The sequence below is a fragment of the Ranitomeya imitator genome, chromosome 1 (genome assembly GCF_032444005.1).
Source record: "Ranitomeya imitator isolate aRanImi1 chromosome 1, aRanImi1.pri, whole genome shotgun sequence".
Classification (NCBI taxonomy): Eukaryota; Metazoa; Chordata; class Amphibia; order Anura; family Dendrobatidae; genus Ranitomeya; species Ranitomeya imitator.
This window is the reverse complement of record NC_091282.1, coordinates 838,721,916-838,744,314: the sequence shown is the minus strand read 5'-3', so window position 1 is coordinate 838,744,314 and position 22,399 is coordinate 838,721,916. Positions and strand designations below refer to the sequence as shown.

Sequence of the window (22,399 nt, the reverse complement as noted above, 5' to 3'; positions counted from 1 at the left end):
ACACAGTGTCTGCAAATTGAGATTCTGCTTTTGGATTTTATCTTGTGTTGCAGGGTAATCCAAAGTCTGAGATCTGGTTTCGCTATCCTAAGTTCTCGTTAAAGGGTCGACATTGACTTCTAGGATTGCTACTTCCTATAGGTAGCACTAGAGTTCTAGTCATCTTCCTCTCTGTTTATTTTATAACATAGTATTTTAAAATCTGCTTTCTCTAAACATGACCATTAAAGGGAACCTGTAAGCTAATACATGCTGCCTAAACCATTGGCATCATGTATAAGCCACTGGCTGTGCGATCACAGCCATGTTTGTTTGTCTCTAAAACGCTGTGACATTTCACAGAAATGGGTAAGGGTTCTCCTTGTGGAGAGAGAAAAGCCACATCTGGCATGCCAGAATGAGGAAACCTAATGTCTTGCATGGTCATCTGGGAAATTAAATATGCAAATTGTATCTTTAGAGAGTAAGAGGACTTGAACACTAGTGCCACCTATTAGAAGTAGCAATCCTACAAGTCAATATCGAACATTTAACAAGCCTTGCAATATGACTTTATATAAAAGCCAATCCAAAATCCCAATTTGCAGTCACAGTGTTTTGAAATATTACCCCTCATCAGTGCAAAGTATGACATCTGATTAGGCCAGGTAAGAGGCTAAGACTGGGACCTAAGGGGTAAGGTTTCTCTTTGTGAAAACTGACAAGTCCGGTCTGGCATGCCAGTATGAGGAGACTTAAATACCTTGCATGCTCCTCTGGGAAATTAAACATACTGTACAAATTGTCTATTCAAAGAGGAACAGTACTTGAAATCTAGTGCCATCTATTGGAAGTAGCAATCTTACGAGTCAATATCGACCCCTTAATGAGAAACCTTGACCCTTAGATCCCAGTCTTAGCCTCTCACCTAGCCGAATCAGATCTCATACTTTGCACTGATGTGGGGTAATACCACAAAACACCGTGTCGGCAAATTGATATTCTGGTTTGACTTTTATCCTAAGTCAAATTGCAAGGCTAATTTTCACCTTCCTAACAAAGCCTCAATTTTCAAATCTGAAATGTCACTTTATGTTGTGATAACCTTGGAATGCTTCTTCCAATCACGGTGATTCTGAGTGTTCTTTTTCGAGACACTTTGAACTTTATAAGAGCTATAGATTTAGGTCAATAATATGCGTGAAAATTCATGAAAATACTGGAAATTTGGTGAAAAAATTAGCATTTTTCAAACTTAAATTTGTTATGCCCTTATAAAAGTCATACCACACAAAATAGTTAATAAATAACATTTCACCTATGTTTAGTTTACATTAACAGAATTTTTGTAACACCCTTTTATTTTGTAGCGATTGGAGATGAGCACTAAAATGCTTGGATGCGGATTACTCGAACCAAGCAATTTCTAATGCTCGGATGCTCGTTTTGAGTAACGATTATAATGGGAGTCAATGGAAAATCCGAGTTTTTTTCCGGCAGACCCTACAAAGAGGATGGAGGGGAAGTGAAAATGTTGAAATGGATTGAAAAAGTGCTTAATGGAAGGGGAACATCATGGGGAAGACCCCTAGAAACATCTCTGACTCCCAGTTTGCTGTTGAGAACAATGGTGTCACACAACTGTAAGGACTGACAATAAAACATTCAAAATGGATGCAAAATTGGAGTCTACAGGTAAAATAATGTTAAGAAACTTTTTTCCTCTATAGTGACTTGTAAATAAGGCAAAATTCAGAAAGGATGTTTTAAAATGATAACTTAAGTAAACCAAAATTCAGTTGTTAACTACAAAATTGAAATTTCAGTCTGAAATAAGAAGGAAGCAAGAAGTGCCAACAGGGACTCATTAGGGACTCAGAGAGACCCAGATACACCCTGTATTAGACATAAAGGAGGGTCTCATACACATTCTGTTCAAATTGTAATGCAGTGGTACTCCTAGACTCATAAAGGATATATTCTAAGTGCAAATCCTGCCAAAAATTACAAGCAGGGTCATCCATAGCCCCTTGAAAGCACCAACTGTAGTGCCTCATTCAAATATTGTGCAAACAACTGGAGTGCCTCATTAAAAAAATTAAGAAAGTGTACTTGTGGTACGTCTACACGCAAAAAGGTTTTGTGCAAAGTGCAATGCCAGCAAAAAATTATAAGTAGGGTTATTCAGTCGCCATTGTACCACCGTAGAAGGCAAGAAATTGTGGGCCTCATTCAAATATTGAACATTAAAAACAATATGTGCTGCTGTCATCCGGTGGTGTGGAAAAGTCAGGTCTAATCCAGGCTTTGTTCATTGCTATCAGCATGAGCCTTTCAGCACTTTCTGTTGACAGGCTAAAGTGCCTCTCTGTTTTAACCCCACCTGGTGGCACTAAAAACCAGTTCAGACAAGACACTAGTGGTAGGGACAGCACAATGCTTCCAAGGCATACAAGGATAGCTCATGTCAGGTGTGCAGCTCTGCGATCCAATAGCTGAAGGTCGTAAAGGAATGAGGGCGTATGCTAGTTTTCTTGGCCAGGTATTGCTTGATCATCTTTAAAAACTTTTCCCACTTTGTCAAAAATAGCCTGTGACAGTGTACACCTGCCTCAGTTGTGTGTCTCCCCTGCCTCTCCTTCTTGGTTGGGAAATGAAGCTGTCTGATGGGAATTTTTTCAACATATTTTCCATAACGGCCTTCTGGTATAGCACCATTTTAGAAGACCTCTATGCATCAGGAAGAAGAGATGCAACATTTTCCTTGTAGCATGAGTCTAGCAGAGTGAACACCAGTATTTTTTTTTTGGCCACGATGAATGTAACGCGAGGGTCACGGGAAAGCCAGTGGTGCATAAAGTCAGCCATATGTGCCAAGCTCCATACAGCCCACACTTCGCTGTCTCCACCATGATAATGACTCTCCATCTCTTACTCCTCATTCCCATTCTCAGCCCATCCACATAGGAGAGACGGGATGAAGGTTTTGTGAGTAGCAGCCACTGTTAAACTAGCCACCAGCGCCTTTTCCTCCTCCTCAGCCTCCACTTCCTCATTGTTACCTAATCCAAGTTGAGCAGATGAAATGAGGCCGGTCTGGGTAGTATCTGTCTCATGTCTTCCTCCATCTCCACCTGGTCCGCATGCAAAGTTTCATGTTTAATTAAAACCCAGCGACTGTCTAAGTAGGCACAGAAGCAGGATCGTTACGCTGATTATGGCATCATCACCGATCACCATCTTTGTGGACTCTTCAAAGTCTTGGAGAACTGCACAAATGTCAGATAACCATGCCCACTCTCCAGTTGCTATGTACGGAGGTTGACCAGAATACCGATGAGCGTGTTGGAGCTGGTACTCAACAACTGGCCTCTGCTACTCACAAAGCCTCGCCAACATGTGCAGTGTAGCATTCCAGCACATGGGCACATCATACACCAGTCGGTGAGCTGGCACTTGCATGCATTGCGGCAGCACTGCCACAGCGGCAGCAGTTGTAGCCGAATTTCAGAAATGAGCACTGGCACGGCGTAACTTGACCAGAAGCTCTGGGAAATCTGGGTATGCTTTCAGAAAAAGCTGAACTACCAAGGTGAGCATGTGAGTCAAGTAAGGAACGTGTGTGAGTTTGCCAAGCTTAACAGCCACCACCTGGTTACTGCCATTATCACACACGACTGGTTGGAGGTTTAGCAGCAAAACCACAGATCTGTCTGATCTGTTATTCCTTTAAGTATCTCTACCGCGGTGTGCAGTTTATCTCCTGCAGAGCTTCCAGCTTCCGACTGATGTGAATAACATGCTCTGAGATAACACATCCGAGATGGAGGCTGAAGAGGAGCAGGAGGAGGTGCAAGAACTGATGTAGGAGGTGGAGGTAACCCTGATAGACGTAGGTACTGCAATCCTGTCGGGAGTATGTGTGCAGTGTCAGGGTGGGACTCAGTCTCAGCCTTCACAATGTTCACCCATTGTGCCATCGTGGAAATGTAGCATCTTGTCCACGTGTTGGTCATTAAGTGGACAATCCCAGCAACCGCTTTGGTAAGGGCACAGGTGATATTTCAGGACCTGTGCTTATACAACGTGGGGATGCCACACCGGGAGAAAAAGTGCCGTCTGGGGACCGAGTAGAGAGCCATGGCAGTGGACATTAGTGGGCAGAGATCCTCCCTGTCAACAAGCATAAAAGGGCAAAATTTCTACGGCATACAGCCTGGAATTTTTCCCGTTTAGAGTTTTGGCCTATAGAAACTCTCTTTTGTTCCAACGCCTGGGGTAGGTACAGCTGAACGCTGTGGTGGGACAAGGATTTGGAAGTGCCTAATGATGGTGCAGGGCGGGATGCATCTGACCCAGTGTAATGGACAGGGTATTGGGAAGCACTTAACACAGTGGAAGAGGAAGTGGCGTCACCCGCTGGCACCAATCGTGGACCCAGGCATTTGGATCACCGAGTTGGGTACTTAGAAAACATGTGCATGATCATGCTGGTGGTGGTTAGGGTCTTATTGATCAGGCCTCTACTAATCTTAGCATGGAATAAGTTCCAAATGACCATTTTCCATTTTTTTGTCTCATAACTCACTTTCTAAAAAAGGGTCAGACTGTGGAACAACTAACTCTTTGACGGAAAAATTCACGAGTGGAACTCTGCAGAACAGTTGCCAGCATTCTACCTCTGGTCACTTCACTGCCTCTTTCTGCCTGTTTCAGAGCTGCCGATCCCTCCTCCTAACTGCTGGCCCCGCTCTACATGCCAGCTTCCAAGGTTGGGTCGGTGACTTCATCATCCATCACCTAGTCTTCCACCGCAGCACCCTGGTCCTCCTGACTTAACAACAACCTAACTTATCGGCAACTGTGTCTCATCATCATCTTCCTCCTTAGACAAAATCTGCCATTCTCCACCATCATCTTCTTGCAGACGTGCATTATTAAAAAGCATGTCCCCCTGCTCCTCTTGGAGCATGCAGGTTAAGAGGTCACAATCAAGAAATGATGTTGTAAACAGCTACTCGGAGTTACATAGTAACATAGTAACATAGTTAGTAAGGCCGAAAAAAGACATTTGTCCATCCAGTTCAGCCTATATTCCATTATAATAAATACCCAGATCTACGTCCTTCTACAGAACCTAATAATTGTATGATACAATATTGTTCTGCTCCAGGAAGACATCCAGGCCTCTCTTGAACCCCTCGACTGAGTTCGCCATCACCACCTCCTCAGGCAAGCAATTCCAGATTCTCACTGCCCTAACAGTAAAGAATCCTCTTCTATGTTGGTGGAAAAACCTTCTCTCCTCCAGACGCAAAGAATGCCCCCTTGTGCCCGTCACCTTCCTTGGTATAAACAGATCCTCAGCGAGATATTTGTATTGTCCCCTTATATACTTATACATGGTTATTAGATCGCCCCTCAGTCGTCTTTTTTCTAGACTAAATAATCCTAATTTCGCTAATCTATCTGGGTATTGTAGTTCTCCCATCCCCTTTATTAATTTTGTTGCCCTCCTTTGTACTCTCTCTAGTTCCATTATATCCTTCCTGAGCACCGGTGCCCAAAACTGGACACAGTACTCCATGTGCGGTCTAACTAGGGATTTGTACAGAGGCAGTATAATGCTCTCATCATGTGTATCCAGACCTCTTTTAATGCACCCCATGATCCTGTTTGCCTTGGCAGCTGCTGCCTGGCACTGGCTGCTCCAGGTAAGTTTATCATTAACTAGGATCCCCAAGTCCTTCTCCCTGTCAGATTTACCCAGTGGTTTCCCGTTCAGTGTGTAATGGTGATATTGATTCCCTCTTCCCATGTGTATAACCTTACATTTATCATTGTTAAACCTCATCTGCCACCTTTCAGCCCAAGTTTCCAACTTATCCAGATCCATCTGTAGCAGAATACTATCTTCTCTTGTATTAACTGCTTTACATAGTTTTGTATCATCTGCAAATACCGATATTTTACTGTGTAAACCTTCTACCAGATCATTAATGAATATGTTGAAGAGAACAGGTCCCAATACTGACCCCTGCGGTACCCCACTGGTCACAGCGACCCAGTTAGAGACTATACCATTTATAACCACCCTCTGCTTTCTATCACTAAGCCAGTTACTAACCCATTTACACACATTTTCCCCCAGACCAAGCATTCTCATTTTGTGTACCAACCTCTTGTGCGGCACGGTATCAAACGCTTTGGAAAAATCGAGATATACCACGTCCAATGACTCACCGTGGTCCAGCCTATAGCTTACCTCTTCATAAAAACTGATTAGATTGGTTTGACAGGAGCGATTTCTCATAAACCCATGCTGATATGGAGTTAAACAGTTATTCTCATTGAGATAATCCAGAATAACATCCCTCAGAAACCCTTCAAATATTTTACCAACAATAGAGGTTAGACTTACTGGCCTATAATTTCCAGGTTCACTTTTAGAGCCCTTTTTGAATATTGGCACCACATTTGCTATGCGCCAGTCCTGCGGAACAGACCCTGTCGCTATAGAGTCCCTAAAAATAAGAAATAATGGTTTATCTATTACATTACTTAGTTCTCTTAGTACTCGTGGGTGTATGCCATCCGGACCCGGAGATTTATCTATTTTAATCTTATTTAGCCGGTTTCGCACCTCTTCTTGGGTTAGATTGGTGACCCTTAATATAGGGTTTTCATTGTTTCTTGGGATTTCACCTAGCATTTCATTTTCCACCGTGAATACCGTGGAGAAGAAGGTGTTTAATATGTTAGCTTTTTCCTCGTCATCTACAACCATTCTTTCCTCACTATTTTTTAAGGGGCCTACATTTTCAGTTTTTATTCTTTTACTATTGATATAGTTGAAGAACAGTTTGGGATTAGTTTTACTCTCCTTGGCAATGTGCTTCTCTGTTTCCTTTTTGGCAGCTTTAATTAGTTTTTTAGATAAAGTATTTTTCTCCCTATAGTTTTTTAGAGCTTCAATGGTGCCATCCTGCTTTAGTAGTGCAAATGCTTTCTTTTTACTGTTAATTGCCTGTCTTACTTCTTTGTTTAGCCACATTGGGTTTTTCCTATTTCTAGTCCTTTTATTCCCACAAGGTATAAACCGCTTACACTGCCTATTTAGGATGTTCTTAAACATTTCCCATTTATTATCTGTATTCTCATTTCTGAGGATATTGTCCCAGTCTACCAGATTAAGGGCATCTCTAAGCTGTTCAAACTTTGCCTTCCTAAAGTTCAATGTTTTTGTGACTCCCTGACAAGTCCCCCTAGTGAAAGACAGGTGAAACTGCACAATATTGTGGTCGCTATTTCCTAAATGCCCAACCACTAGTTACCTAGTGTTGGATCACTAGTCTCTCTGGACTCAACATGGTGGGACGGTGAGGATTAAGTGATCCACACTGTAGGCTGTTGAGACTGGACAGTGTGGAAGACTGTATGGTGCTGCCAAGCATGCTGGAAGCATTATCTGCTATTCAAATGACTACCTGTTCGTAATGCTCTGGCTTCAGAAGTGGTGTACTGTGACACACTGCAAAGTGGGACAGGAAACTACAGTTGTGCTCAAAAGTTTACATACCCCAGCAGAATTTTTCTTGGCCTTTTTTCAGAGAATATGAATGATAACACCAAAACTTTTTCTCTACTCATGGTTAGTGTTTGGCTGAAGCCATGTATTGTCAAACTACTGTGTTTTATCTTTTTAAATCATAATGACAACCCAAAACATCCAAATGACCCTGATCAAAAGTAAACATACCTTGGTGATTTTAGCCTGATAACATGCACAGCAGTTGACACAAATGGGTTTGAATGGCTATTACAGGTGACATCCTCACCTGGGACCTGTTTGCTTATAATCAGTGTGTGTGCATAAAAGCTAAGTGAGTTTCTGGGATCTAGACAGACTCTTGCATCTTTCATTCAGCCACTGACATTTCTGGATTGTGAGTCACCGGGAAAGCAAAATAAAGGTACCGTCACACTAAGCGACGCTGCAGCGATACCGACAACGATCCGGATCGCTGCAGCATCGCTGTTTGGTCGCTGGAGAGCTGTCACACAGACACCTCTCCAGCGACCAACGATGCCGGTAACCAGGGTAAACAACGGGTTACTAAGCGCAGGGCCGCGCTTAGTAACCCGATGTTTACCCTGGTTACCATCGTTAAAGTAAAAAAAAAACAACCACTACATACTTACCTACCGCTGTCTGTCCTCGGCGCTCTGCTTCTCTGGTCTGGCTGTGAGCACAGCGGCCGGAAAGCAGAGCGGTGACGTCACCGCTCTGCTTTCCGGCTGCCCGGCGCTCACAGCCAGACCAGAGAAGCAGAGCGCCGGGGACAGACAGCGGTAGGTAAGTATGTAGTGGTTGTTTTTTTACTTTAACGATGGTAACCAGGGTAAACATCGGGTTACTAAGAGCGGCCCTGCGCTTAGTAACCGCGAAGACATCGCTGAATCGGTGTCACACACGCCGATTCAGCGATGTCAGCGGGAGAGCCAGCGACGAAATAAAGTTCTGGCCTTTCTTCCCCGACCAGCGACATCACAGCAGGGGCCTGATCGCTGCTGCCTGTCACACTGGACGATATCGCTAGCCAGGACGCTGCAACGTCACGGATCGCTAGCGAAATCGTCTAGTGTGACGGTACCTTAATTGTCAACAGATCTACAGGAATATCTATATGGGGAATGTTATATACCACCGACATGTAACAGAAAGCATGTAATACTCTATGGATGACTAATTGAATCCAGAAAGATTTTTCAACGCTTTTTTGGAGTGTTACATAACAATGAAATGCAACAGAAAGAAAGTAATATTTTATGGATGACAAATTGAATTCAGTAATATTTTTGAATACTGTTTTGAGTGTTATATGCCACCCAAATGTACCACAGAGCAAGTAATAATACATGGATGAGTAATTGAATACAGAAAAAAAATTGCAATGCTTTTTTGGACTGGTATATAACACAGAAATGTGCCACAGAGCAGTAAACAGTATATGGATGAGTAATTGAATGCAGAAAAATGTGTGAACACTTTTTAGAAGTGTTATATTTCACAGAAATGTACTGCAAAGCAAGTAATACTCCATGGTTGAGTAATTGAATCCAGAAAAATGTTTCAATGCTTTACTGGAGTGTTATATAAAGCATAAATTTACCACAAAGCATCTAATACTCTATGACAATAAAGTTAATTTTTTCACTCTCCAAAAAAACGTGGTCAACTGCCACAGCTATATATTTAGCAACTGACTGCAAAGTCCTAATCTCTGCCTAGAGACTGTATTCAGGCACTCTCCCTGATTTTGCAACTCTCTGTCCCTCCCTAGGCTAAATGCAGAATGTATCTGCCTAAAGACAGTATTTAGCCTCTCTCTCTGCTCCTGCAACACTCTCTCCCTCCCTAGGCTAAATGCAGATTGTATCTGATACAAACATCAAAGCACAAAATTAGCCCTTATAAAGACTGTTAGTATGATGGTTTAGCTTCAGTATCAGTATCAATGCTACAGGGCGCTGATTCACTAAACTGTGCAAACACACACCTGGACAAGCACTCTCTCTACCTCCAATTAGAACTGTCACAGAGCTGTGCAATGGTGACAGTGTGCCGAGCCTGGCTGTGCCTCTCCTTCTATCACCTCTGATGATGTCATATGTCTAGCCAATCACAGTAATGCCACTACCAAGATGGCTACACATTATAGTGAGGTGCAGGCAATCCCCGCATGCTTATTGTTTAACAGGCATTTAACATGTTGAACATTGTGTGTTGCCGAGCACATACGGACACCCAGATACTCGAGTGATATCCAAGTATCACAGAGCACATTACCTTAGTTAGGATGTTAAAAGTTTAGCAGCAATTTTTATTTTTGTCACCAAAATGTACAAAATCTAATTTTTTGAGGAACCCATGTGTCAGAAACCCCCGCAAAACTGATATAATTTTAAAAAGAGCAACGTTTGTAGCATTAAAAACCACATTCAAGACCATTGTTAACCATTCAGGTGCTTAACAGAAAAAAAAAAGAAAAAAATATTTTTTTCAATTAATCCCTTAACCCCCAAGGGTGGAATGGTCTGCGGGCATCATGCTGCGTTAGCAGAGCCCCTGATGTACCTAAACAGTAGAAACCCCCCACAAGTGACCCCATATTTGAAACTAGACCCCCAAGGAACTTATCTAGATGTGTTGTGAGAACTTTGAACCCCAAAGGTTCTCACTAAAGTTTATAACGCAGAGCCGTGAAAATAAAATGATTTTATTTTCCACAAAAATGAAATTTAGCCCCAATTTTGTATTTTCACAAGGGCAACAGGAGAAATTGGACCACAAAAGTTGTTGTGCAAATTGTCCTGAGTACTCTGATACCCCATATGTGGGAGAAAACTACTGTTTGGGCACACGTTGCGGCTTGGAAGGGAAGTAGTGACGTTTTGGAATACAGACTTTTTGGAATGGTCTGCGGGCATCATGTTGAGTTTGCAGAGCCACTGATGTGCCTAAACAGTAGAAGCCCCCCACAATTGGCATCATTTTGGAAATTAGACCCCCAAGGAACTTATCTAGATGTATTGTGAGAACTTTAAACCCCCAAGTGTTTCACTGAGGTTTATAATGCAGATTTTTTAGCCCCCAAATTTTTATTTTCACAAGGATAACAGGAGAAATTTGACAGCAAAAGTTGTTGTCTAATTTGTCCGGAGAACGCTGATACCTCATATGTGGGGGTAAACCACTGTTTGGGGGCACGGCAGAGCTCAGAAGGGAAGGAGCACTGTTTGACTTTTTCAACACAGAATTGGCTGGAACTGAGATCGGGCGCCATGTCGCTTTTGGAGAGCCCCTGTTGTGCCTAAACAGTGGAAACCCCCCATTCTAACTCCACCCCTAACCCCAACACACGCCAACCCTAATCCCAACCCTAACCATAACCCTAACCACACCCCTAACCCGAACACACCCTTAACCCTCATCACAACCCTAACCACAACCCTAAGCCCAACACAGCCCTAACCACAACACACTCCTTACCCTAATCCTAACCCCAACCATAACCCTAACCACACACCTAACCGGAACATACCCTTAACCCTCATCACAACCCTAACCACAACCCTAACCCTGACACACCTCTAACCCTAATCCCAACCTTAAACATAATCCCAACCCTAATTCAAACCGTAACCCTAACTTTAGCCCCAACCCTAACTTTAGCTCCAACCCTAACCCTAACTTTAGCCTCAACCCTAACCCTAACTCTAGCCCCAACTCTAACCCTAACGTTAGCCCTAACACTAGCCCTAATGGGAAAATGGAAATAAATACATTTTTTTTAATTATTTTTCCTTAACTAGGGGGTGATACAGAAGGGTTTGATTTACTATTTATAGCAGGTTTTATATCGGGTTATTATGTCTGGCAGCTGTCACACGCTAAAAGATGCTTTTTATTGCAAAAAATAGTTTTTGCATTACCACATTTTGAGATCTATCATTTTTGCATATTTTGGCCCACAGAGTCTTGTGAGATCTTGTTTTTGCGGGCCTAGTTGACATTTTTATTGGTACTATTTTTGGGCACATGACATTTTTTGATCGCTTATTATTACAATTTTTGGGACCAGCAATTCATGAATTTCTATTGGGTGGGGCGTTTATACCTTTCCGCATGTGGTAAAATATGTAGGCAGTTTTATTTTTCGGGTCAGTACGATTACAGCGATACCTCTTTTATATCTTTTTATGTTTTGGCGCTTTTATACAATAAAAACTATTTCGTATAAAAAATAATTGTTTTTGCATCGCTTTATTCTGAGAGCTATAACTTTTTTATTTTTTCGCTGATGATGATGTATGGCGGCTCATTTTTTGGGGGACAAGATGACGTTTTAAGCGGTACCATGTTTATTTATATGAGTCTTTTTTGATCACGTATTATTCCACTTTTTGTTTGGCGGTATGATGATAAAGCATTGTTCTTTGCCTCGTTTTTCATTTATTATTTTACGGTGTTCAAAGAAGGGGTTAACTAGTGGCACAGTCTTATAGGTCGGGTTGTTACGGACGTGGCGATAATAAATATGTGTACTTTTATTGTTCGTTTTTATTAACATAAAGAAATGTATTTATTGGAACAATAATTTTTTTTCTTTATTTAGGAATTTAAAAAAAATATTTTTACACAGTAGAATATTATTTTTTTTTTACATTGTCCCAGGGTGGGACATCACTGTATAAAGTCAGATCACTGATCTGACACTTTGCATAGCACTGTGTCAGATCAGCGATCTGACAGGCAGTGAAGAAGGCTTGCCGATGCCTGCTCTCAGCAGTCACTGTGAAGCCACTTCCCTGCAGGACCCGGAAGGACCCCATGGCCATCTTGGATCCGGGGGTCTGCAGGCAGGGAGAACCTCACAACAACGCAATGGTCTGAGGGAAGCACGCAGGGAGCCCCCTACCTGCGCGATGCTTCTCTATGCCACCGGAACGCTGTGATCTTGTTTAATTGCAGTGTTCTGGTGGTTAAAGTGCCGGGTGTCAGCTGTGAGAATCAGCTGACACCCGGCCGCGATTGGCCACGCTCCCCCGTGAGCGCGGCTGATCGCACGTGACGTACTATTCCGTCTAAGGGGATTAAGTCCCAGGTCACATGGACGGAATAGTATGTCGGATGGCAGAAAGGGTTAAAATGTTGCTTTAGCCTCAATTTTTTCATTTTCATGAGCTGCTATGAGAGAAAATGCACAGAACATTTTGTTATACTATGCACAGTTAACCCCTTCATGACCAGACCGGGGAAAGAGAAGAGAGAAGCAAACCCCGACCTGGATCATGGCAGAGATGAGCGAACATTATTATTTATTCCATGGTGCTGTACATGTGAAAAGGGGTTACATACAGGGTTATAGATATCGTTAACAGTAAACAAATTTACAGTGACAGACTGGTACAGAGGGGAGAGGAGGGGAGAGGACCCTGTCCTTGCGAACTTACATTCTTCAGGATAGTGGGGAAGAGACAGGAGATTGGTGTGCTGCAGCACTGGTGGTGGTGAGGTGGTAGCTCGGGTGGTCGTGGCAGCAGCTCGGGTGGTTGTGGCGGCAGCTCGGGTGGTCGGTGACATGGCGGCAGCTCGGGTGGTCGGTGACGTGGCGGCAGCTCGGGTGGTTGGTGAGGTGGCAGAATGGTTATTGCAGGCTGTAGGATTTCCTGAAGAGATGGGTTTTCAGGTTCTGTCTGAAGGATCCGAGGGTGCTGGATAATCGGATGTGTTGAGGCATGGAATTCCAGAGGATGGGGGATATTCGGGAGAAATCTTGGAGGTGGTTGTGTGAGGAACGAATAAGTGTCGAGGAGAGTAGGAGGTCTTGGGAGGATCGAAGATTACATGAGGGAAGATAGTGGGAGATTAGTTCAGAGATATAGGGAGGGGACAGGTTGTAGATGGCTTTGTAGATCAGTGTTAGTAGTTTGAACTGGATTCGTTGAGGAATTGGGAGCCAGTGGAGGGATTTGCAGAGGGGTGAAGCAGGGGAGTAGCAAGGAGAGAGGTGGATTAGCCGAGCAGCAGAGTTGAGGACAGACTGGAGTGGTGCAAGGGAGTTAGCGGGGAGGCCACAGAGAAGGGTGTTACAGTAATCGAGGCGGGAGATGATGAGGGCATGCACAAGAGTTTTAGTAGATTGCCGGCTGAGGAAGGGACGGATTCTGGCAATATTTTTGAGTTGGAGGCGACAAGAGGTGGCAAGGGTTTGGACGTGCTGTTTGAAGGACAGGGCAGAATCGAGAGTTACGCCAAGGCAGCGGATTTCAGGTGCGGGAGAGAGCATGATGCCGTTTACTATAATAGATAGTTCAGGTAGGGGGGATACACGAGATGGGGGAAAGATGATGAGTTCGGTTTTGTCTGCATTGAGTTTTAGGAAGCGAGAGCTGAAGAAGGAGGATATGCCTGACAGACACTCCGGGATTCTGGACAGAAGAGAGGTGACATCTGAGCCAGAGAGGTAGATCTGAGTGTCGTCCGCATATAGGTGGTACTGGAAGCCATGGGACTTTATGAGTTGTCCTAGGCCAAGGGTATAGATGGAAAAAAGTAGAGGCCCTAGGACAGAGCCTTGAGGGACTCCAACAGAGAGGGGGCGGGGTGAGGAGGTAGTGTGTAAATGGGAAACGCTAAATGTGCGGTCGAAAGGTATGAGGCAATCCAGGACAGAGCAAGGCCTTTGACTGTGTCGAAAGCAGAGGACAGATCGAGAAGGAGGAGGATGGAGAACTGTCTGTTAGCTTTGGCTGTGAGTAAGTTATTAGTAATTTTGGTCAGAGCAGTTTCGGTGGAGTGGTGGGGGCGGAATCCAGATTGGAGGTTGTTAAGGAGAGAGTTTGATGAGAGGTGGGAGGAAAGTTGACCATGGACATGCTGCTCAAGGAGTTTGGAAGCAAATGGGAGCAGTGATATGGGGCGATAGCTGGGCATAGCGGTTGGGTCAAGGTTAGCTTTTTTGAGGATGGGTGTGATGGTGGCATGTTTGAAAGCAGAGGGAAAAGTAACAGAAGATAGCGATAGGTTTAAGAGATGGGTTAGGGCTGGAATGAGCGTGTTAATGAGGTTGGGGAGTGTTGTGAATTCTGCTCTTGGGCTCCCTCCGGTGGTTATGAGTGGTGGTGCTGCTATCTCTGGATCGCAGCATTTATCAGGTGTGTTCACTTTTGGCAATTTGGACTCAGCTATTTAGTCCTGCTTGATCCTTTAGTCAGTGCCAGTTGTCCATTGTTTTTGGAGGATTCACATCCCTTACTGGTCTCTCCTGTTTGCTGTGCTTTCCAACAAAGATAAGTCCTGGCTTTGTTTCTGCTGTCCACATGCTGTGGGCCTTATAGTTCAGTGCATTTTCATGTTTTGTCTTGTCCAGCTTGTCTGTGAAAGGATTTTTTGCAGCCAAGCGGTATCTCTGGAGATGCAGATATACCCTCCATGTCTTTAGTCAGATGTGGAGTTTTGTATTTTCTGTGGTGGATATTTTCTAGTGTTTTAATACTGACCGCATAGTTCTCTGTCCTATTCTTTCTTTTTAGCTAGTAAGGCCTCCTTTGCTAATCCTGATTTCAGTCTGCGTTTGTCATTTCCCTGTCCTCTCACAGTCAATATTTGTGGGGGGCTGTCTATCCTTTGGGGATTTTCTCTGAGGCAAGATAGTTTTCCGTTTCTATCTTTAGGGGAAGTTAGTCCTTAGGCTGTGTCGAGGTGTCTAGGGAGTGTTAGGTACATCCCACGGCTATTTCTAGTTGCGCTCCTAAGTTCAGGGTCTGCGGTCAGTACAGGTACCACCTTCTCCAGAGTACGCCACATGCTGCTCCTAGGCCACCAGATCATAACAGGGGAGCAAGTGGGAAGGGATGGGGTCAAGTGCACAGGTGGTGAGGTGTAATTTGGAAAGGAGGCAAGTAAGTTCTCCTTCAGTGATGTTGGAGAGGGAAGTTATTGGGGAAGGGCAGAGGTCTGGTATATGGAGTGGTTGGGGTGGTGGAAAAGTAAACGTTTGCCTTGTTTGGTCGATCTTGTTTTTGAAGTAGGTGGCAAAGTCCTAAGAAGAGATTAGGGGAGTTGGAGCTGGCAGTGGTGGGCGGAGGAGATAGTGAAATGTGCTGAACAGTTGTTTTGTGTTGTAGTACATCGTCGAACATCGCCAGCTCCTTCCATATTGGCCAAGCTATAGCACTTACCGAAGAAGGTGCATTGGAAACCCGGATACCTGGAGCGCTCCCGATAATCAGCTGTTCTGAGCCGCAGCTGCATGTTTTGCGGCTGTGTGACAGTCACAACACGTACATGGAGAGCCTGTGTGTTGTGACTGTCACACAGCTGTGACACATGCAGCTTCGACTCATAACAGCTGATTATCGGGAGCAATCCAGGTATCCGGGTTCCTGATGCAGCTTCTTTAGTAAGCTCTATAGCTTGCCGATTAAGGAGGCACCCGACGACAATGGATGTTGAGAAGTGGACAGAGTGACTAAATTCTGAAACGTTGATGCAGAAGAAGTGATCAACCGTAAGTAACTTGGTTCAACTATTGGAGGTGTTGTTTTATTAATCTATTCCTTTTTTGAAATTGAGTCACAGCTCTTGTGTTGATCCATAGCTCTTACTTGTATTTCAACTTTTCAATTATTATACATTTCAATAGGTATTACAGCATTTGGAGAAGAAACTCAAGAGAAGGCTCCAAGGTCATTACACTCAAAGCAACAGGACAAAGACAGTAGTCTTGGAAGTTGGGGAAATATTTTCTCTTTACACATGGGCTCCAGCTACAAGGTGGATTTAGTCTAATTGATCTTGAAGTTCAAGTACTGTAAGTGCAACATTTATGTACATTCTGTAACGCGCCACTAAAGAATCCCCATGGCAAATAGATATCCACTTTCTTTTAGCAGAGATAATTGTTTTCATAATGCCTGCCTTATCTAAACATAGTCCTTGATGAGGTTGGTGTACTTTTGCTAGTGTGGCTCTATAATCCTAAAATTAAAATGTATATTTTATGAACCTATTTAAAGAGTAAAAGAACTCAAGAGGTTTAATGTATTCACTCTCCGGCCACCGATACTAACTGACAAGCTGCAGCTTGTATTGAGCAATATGAGATTTCAGCCGCAGCAAGGAAGCAGGATACTGAGGAGCTGTCAATCAGGGTAGCTGGACAAAGATCGGAGATACATTCCTGAATGGATGGTTAATAATTTGTTTCTGAAAATACAACCCAAGGTTAGCACACCAGACTCATCAGGTCTAACAGATTTATTTAATAAATTATGCCATTTGAGTTGTAAAATCTGGTGACAGATCTGCTAATTATTACATAGTGAAAATAATTAAAAGAAACATAGGGTAAGAATTAAATAAATGCTTAATTTACCTTCTTTTGAAGTACGCAGTGGAAAATGAATATGAACATTCCCTGAAGACAGTTGAAAACAGTGAACAAATATGCCATGATGACTGTACTTTCATTTATATACATAAGTCCGAAAGCCCAAGTCAACCCCAGCAAGCAAAGGAGGGCTATTGCACCTATTACCCATGATCTGAAAAAGAATATAACAAATAAAATGTTAATTTTTGTTATATCACATATTTCAAAAATAAAACAAAAAGCTTCAAATAACATACATTATACACTAATTGTTTTAATGGAGTTTTTCATTACAGGTATGTTGATGGTCTATCCTGTGGATAGGTCATCAATATCAAATCACTGAGGTCTGCCTCCTGCCACCCATACTCATCAGGTCTTACTAGCTTTGGCAACAGCCAGATATAAAGAGTATGTGGAGTAGAATCATTCCTCTCATCACACTATTCAGAGGGGTCCACACTGTAGCCCCAACGCGCGTTTCATGTCGGCTTCGTCAGGGGGCGCCCCCTGACGAAGCGGATGCAAAACGCATGGTGGAGTGTCAGTGTGGACCCCTCTGATGCTGCAAAATTTACAAAACCATTTTTTTAGGGACCATCTCACATTTAAAGTCCCTTTGAGGGGTGTTCATGACAGAAAATACCAAAAAGTGACACCATTCTAAAAACTACACCCCTGAAGGTGATCAAAACCACATTCAAGAATTTTATTAACCCTTTATGTTTTTCACAGGAAGTGAAGCAGTGCCATTTGACTTTTTCAACCCAGAATTGGCTGTAATTGAGATAGGACGCCATGTTGCATTTTGAGAGCCACTAATGTGCCTAAACATTGGAAACTCCACACAAGTGACACCATTTTTGAAACTAGACCCCTTAAGGAACTTATCTATGGTGTGCACTTTGAACCCCCAAGTGCGTCACAGAAGTCTATAACGTAGAGCCGTGAAAATAAAAAATAATTTTTTTCCTCAAAAATGATTTTTTAGCCCACAATTTTTTACTTTCACAAGGGTAACAGGAGAAATTGGACCCCAAAAGTTGTTGTGCAGTTTGTCCTGAGTATGCCAATACCCCATATGTGGGGGGGAGGCACTGTTTGGGCACACAGGGCTCGGAAGGGAAGTAGTGACGTTTTAAAATTCAGACTTCGATGGAATGGTCTGCGAGCGTCATGTTGCATTTGCAGAGCCCCTTATGTACCTAAACAGTAAAAAATCCCCAAAAGTGACCCCATTTTGGAAAATTATCCTACAAGGAGCTTATCTAGACGTGTGGTGAGCACTATGAACCCCAAAGTGCTTCACAGAAGTTTATGACGTAGAGCCGTGAAAATAAAAAATCATATTTTTTCAACAAAAATGATCTTTTCACCCCCAAATTTTTACTTTCACAAGGGTAACAGGAGAAATTGGACCATAAAAGTTGTTGTGCAATTTGTCCTGAGTATGTTGTGGGGGGGACTACTGTTTGGGTGCATGGCAGAGCTCGAAGGGAAGTAGTGATGTTTTGGAATGCTGACTTTGATGGAATGGTCTGCGGGCTTCATGTAATGTTTGCAAAGTGTCTCTGGCGGTGGTGGCGTGCACCCAACGTCAGACACACTGTTGTAACATGAGGGGCCCTGGGCCTGTACCGCCGGCCACAAGAGAGTTCCCCCCCAGCTCAGACAGTGCTCTACCACTTGCAAAATTATCTCTCACAGCTCCACCAATGTTTAGTCTATGCGCTGACATTCTTCAATGCCTGGCACTGACAATATCAATTTGTTGACATGTATGATGCTAGTTAAAATAGTCAGGGCCAGTGTCCTATATTGACACCAGTAAATACGTAGCGCCAAATTACTATGTTTGAAACTCAGCAGAGGAGCCCACCCCTGTACCTAAGTATGCCACCCTTTTGTTTTTTGGTTTTGTTGTTTTGTGAGACATTAACATCTATTTATTTTTTGGGAGTACTAACTGTGTCAGACACTCCTTCCAATCGTCCTCCGCTGACCACACCAATGCTGCCTGTGTACCTCTGCAAGATAATTCAAACTGCTTTGAGCCTAATTTTTTTATTTTAGGCCTACTAAGTCTGTCTGCGGTCCCTCCTTCCAATTGTCCTCCGCTGAACACACCAATGCTGCCTGTGTACCCCTGCAAGATAATTGAAACTGCTTTGAGGCTAATTTTTTTATTTTAGGCCTACTAAGTCTGTCTGCGGTCCCTCCTTCCATTTGTCCTCCGCTGAGCACACCAATGCCGACCGTGTACCCATGTAACTTTTTGCCATCCTGCAGTGAGCCTACTTTGTGGTGTAAGGCCTACTAGCAGTGTCTGTCTGCGCCACTTAATACAGCTGCCCTCCTCTAAAAAAAAAAAATGGTGGATTTTCAGCTTGTCAGAATTATAAAACTGCATTGGGGCCACAAGTTTCGTTGTGATCTACATACTGAGTCTTCCGCTCCAAGGTGTTCTCTCTGTTGCCTCTCCTTCGCTTCTATCTTGAAGCTCTTGTTAAGTAATTGTTGAAACAACACTGCATTAGGCCTACAAGTTGGGTCTGGGTTGTAGAGACGATGTCTGCCGCTCCAAGGTTTTCTCCAGGTTGCCTCTCCATAGCTTCAATCTTCATGTTCTTGTTAAGTAGTTGTTGAAACAACACTGCATTAGGCCTACAAGTTGGGTCTGGGTTGTAGAGACGGTGTTTCCCGCTCTAAGGTGTTCTCCAGGTTGCCTCTTCGTAGCTTCAATCTTCATGCTCTTGTTAAGTAGCTGTTGAAACAACACTGCATTAGGCCTACAAGTTGGGTCTGGGTTGTAGAGACGGTGTCTGCCGCTCCAAGGTGTTCTCCAGGTTGCCTCTCCATGGTATTCTCCAGGTTGCCTCTCCATAGCTTCTATCTTCTAGCTCTCGTTAAGTAGTTGTTGAAACAGCACTGCATTAGGCCTACAAGTTGGGTCTGGGTTGTAGAGACGGTGTCTCCCACTCCAAGGTGTTCTCCAGGTTGCCTCTCCATAGCTTCAATCTTCATGCTCTTGTTAAGTAGTTGTTGAAACAACACTGCATTAGGCCTACAAGTTGGGTCTGGGTTGTAGAGACGGTGTCTCCCGCTCCAGGGTGTTCTCCAGGTTGCCTCTCCATAGCTTCAATCTTCATGCTCTTGTTAAGTAGTTGTTGAAACAACACTGCATTAGGCCTACAAGTTGGGTCTGGGTTGTAGAGATGGTGTTTCCCGCTCCAAGGTATTCTCCAGGTTGCCTCTCCATAGCTTCAATCTTCATGCTCTTGTTAAGTAGTTGTTGAAACAACACTGCATTAGGCCTACAAGTTGGGTCTGGGTTGTAGAGACGGTGTCTGCCGCTCCAAGGTGTTCTCCAGGTTGCCTCTCCATGGTGTTCTCCAGGTTGCCTCTCCATAGCTTCTATCTTCTAGCTCTCGTTAAGTAGTTGTTGAAACAACACTGCATTAGGCCTACAAGTTGGGTCTGGGTTGTAGAGACGGTGTCTCCCGCTCCAAGGTGTTCTCCAGGTTGCCTCTCCATAGCTTCTATCTTCTAGCTCTCGTTAAGTAGTTGTTGAAACAACACTGCATTAGGCATACAAGTTTGGTCTGGGTTGTAGAGATGGTGTCTCCCGCTCCAAGGTGTTCTCCAGGTTGCCTCTCCATAGCTTCAATCTTCATGCTCTTGTTAAGTAGTTGTTGAAACAACACTGCATTAGGCCTACAAGTTGGGTCTGGGTTGTAGAGACGGTGTCTCCCGCTCCAAGGTGTTCTCCAGGTTGCCTCTCCATAGCTTCAATCTTCATGCTCTTGTTAAGTAGTTGTTAAAACAACAATGCATTAGGCCTACAAGTTGGGTCTGGGTTGTAGAGACGGTGTCTCCCGCTCCAAGGTGTTCTCCAAGTTGCCTCTCCATAGCTTCAATCTTCATGCTCTTGTTAAGTAGTTGTTGAAACAACACTGCATTAGGCCTACAAGTTGGGTCTGGGTTGTAGAGACGGTGTCTCCCGCTCCAAGGTGTTCTCCAGGTTGCCTCTCCATAGCTTCTATCTTCTAGCTCTCGTTAAGTAGTTGTTGAAATAACACTGCATTAGGCCTACAAGTTGGGTCTGGCTTGTAGAGACGGTGTCTCCCACTCCAAGGTGTTCTCCAGGTTGCCACATAATCGAAGCTGCATAGAGCCTATTTTGTTATTTTAGGCCTACTAAGTCTTTCTGCGGTCCCTCCTTCCAATTGTCCTCCACTGAGCATACCAATGAAGACTGTGTACCCATGTAACCTTTTTTAAACCTGCGTCGAGCCAACTTTGTGGTGTAAGGCCTACTTGCAGTGTCTGGCGGCGCCACTCAATACAGCTGTCCTCTTTAAAAAAAATGACCTGCAATTATCAGGTTTTCAGCCTATCGGAATTTTAAAACTGCAGTGGGGCTACTAGTTTGGTTTGGGCCCTCTAACAGTGTCTGCCTCTCCAAGGTGTTCTCCTGGTTGCCTTTCCTGAGCTTCTATCTTCAGGCTCTTGTTAAATAGTTGTTAAATGGAACAACTGCATTTGGCCTACTAGTTGGGTTGGGGCCTACTAACAGTGTCTGCCGCTCCTTGCTGTTCTCCTGGTTTCCTGTCCTGAAATTCCATTTTCAGGCTCTCGTTAAGTAGTTGTTAATGTTAGACTGCATTTGGCCTACTAGTTGGGTTGGGGCCTACGATCGGTGTCTGCCGCTCCTTGATGTTCTCCTCCACTGAACAAACCAGTGCCGCCTGTTTACTTCTGTTACCAATTTTGAACTGCATTTAGCCTACTTACTGATTTGGGCCTACTCACTGTGTCAGCCTCTCATTACAGTTGTACTCCACTGAACAAAGCAATGCCCCCTGGTTAGTCCTGTTACCAATTTTGAACTGCATTTAGCCCACTTTATTCTTTGGGCCTATATCTGTGTTTCCTCCTCATCCTGCCCATTGCCCAGCCAGTGATAGATGAGTCTGCTGGTACATTGACCCATAACGCAACATTCCCTGTGCACGCTACACAGCAAGATTGTGACCCTGCTGAAAGTCAGGTTCCCCTTCCCGCATACCATACCACCTTACACGGGGACAAAGAGGAAGGTGCAGATGAAAGTGCAGGTTCCTTCATCAGGTGGGGGGAGGAATACTCGTTGGCGACGTCACTAGCATAGGGCCCCTCATAGTACGCAAAAGTGTCGCTGCCGGTGGGAGGCGCCCCCGCCGTGCAAACACACCACCGTAGGTTGAGGGGCCCTGTGCCAGTGCCAATGCCAACGAGTGGGCCCCCCCTGCTTGCTCAGGATCACAGCACTTGCAAAGTTGAAATACTTACCTCTCCCTGCTCCACTGCCGTGACGTGGTCCAGATTTCCTGGGCCCACTAAATACTTGAACCAGCCCTACCCCCCACAACTTTAGCCAAATGACCCCCAATTTCCAATGCCTTACTATTATTATAAGGTAAATTAAGATTGACAAGCTT

At 44.0% G+C, this 22,399-nt stretch overlaps 1 protein-coding gene across 20 annotated transcripts in view; it reads right to left on the bottom strand.

The window, feature by feature from the left end:
* The window catches only part of ADGRL3 (adhesion G protein-coupled receptor L3), a 1,214,649-nt gene that overhangs the window by 339,943 nt on the left and 852,307 nt on the right, over positions 1–22,399 (bottom strand). For all 20 annotated transcript variants that reach the window (XM_069740657.1, XM_069740660.1, XM_069740665.1 and 17 more), the window contains one exon: positions 16,923–17,091. In XM_069740657.1, the coding sequence (XP_069596758.1) occupies positions 16,923–17,091 (169 nt within the window). The remainder of the gene's footprint in view (positions 1–16,922; positions 17,092–22,399) is intronic.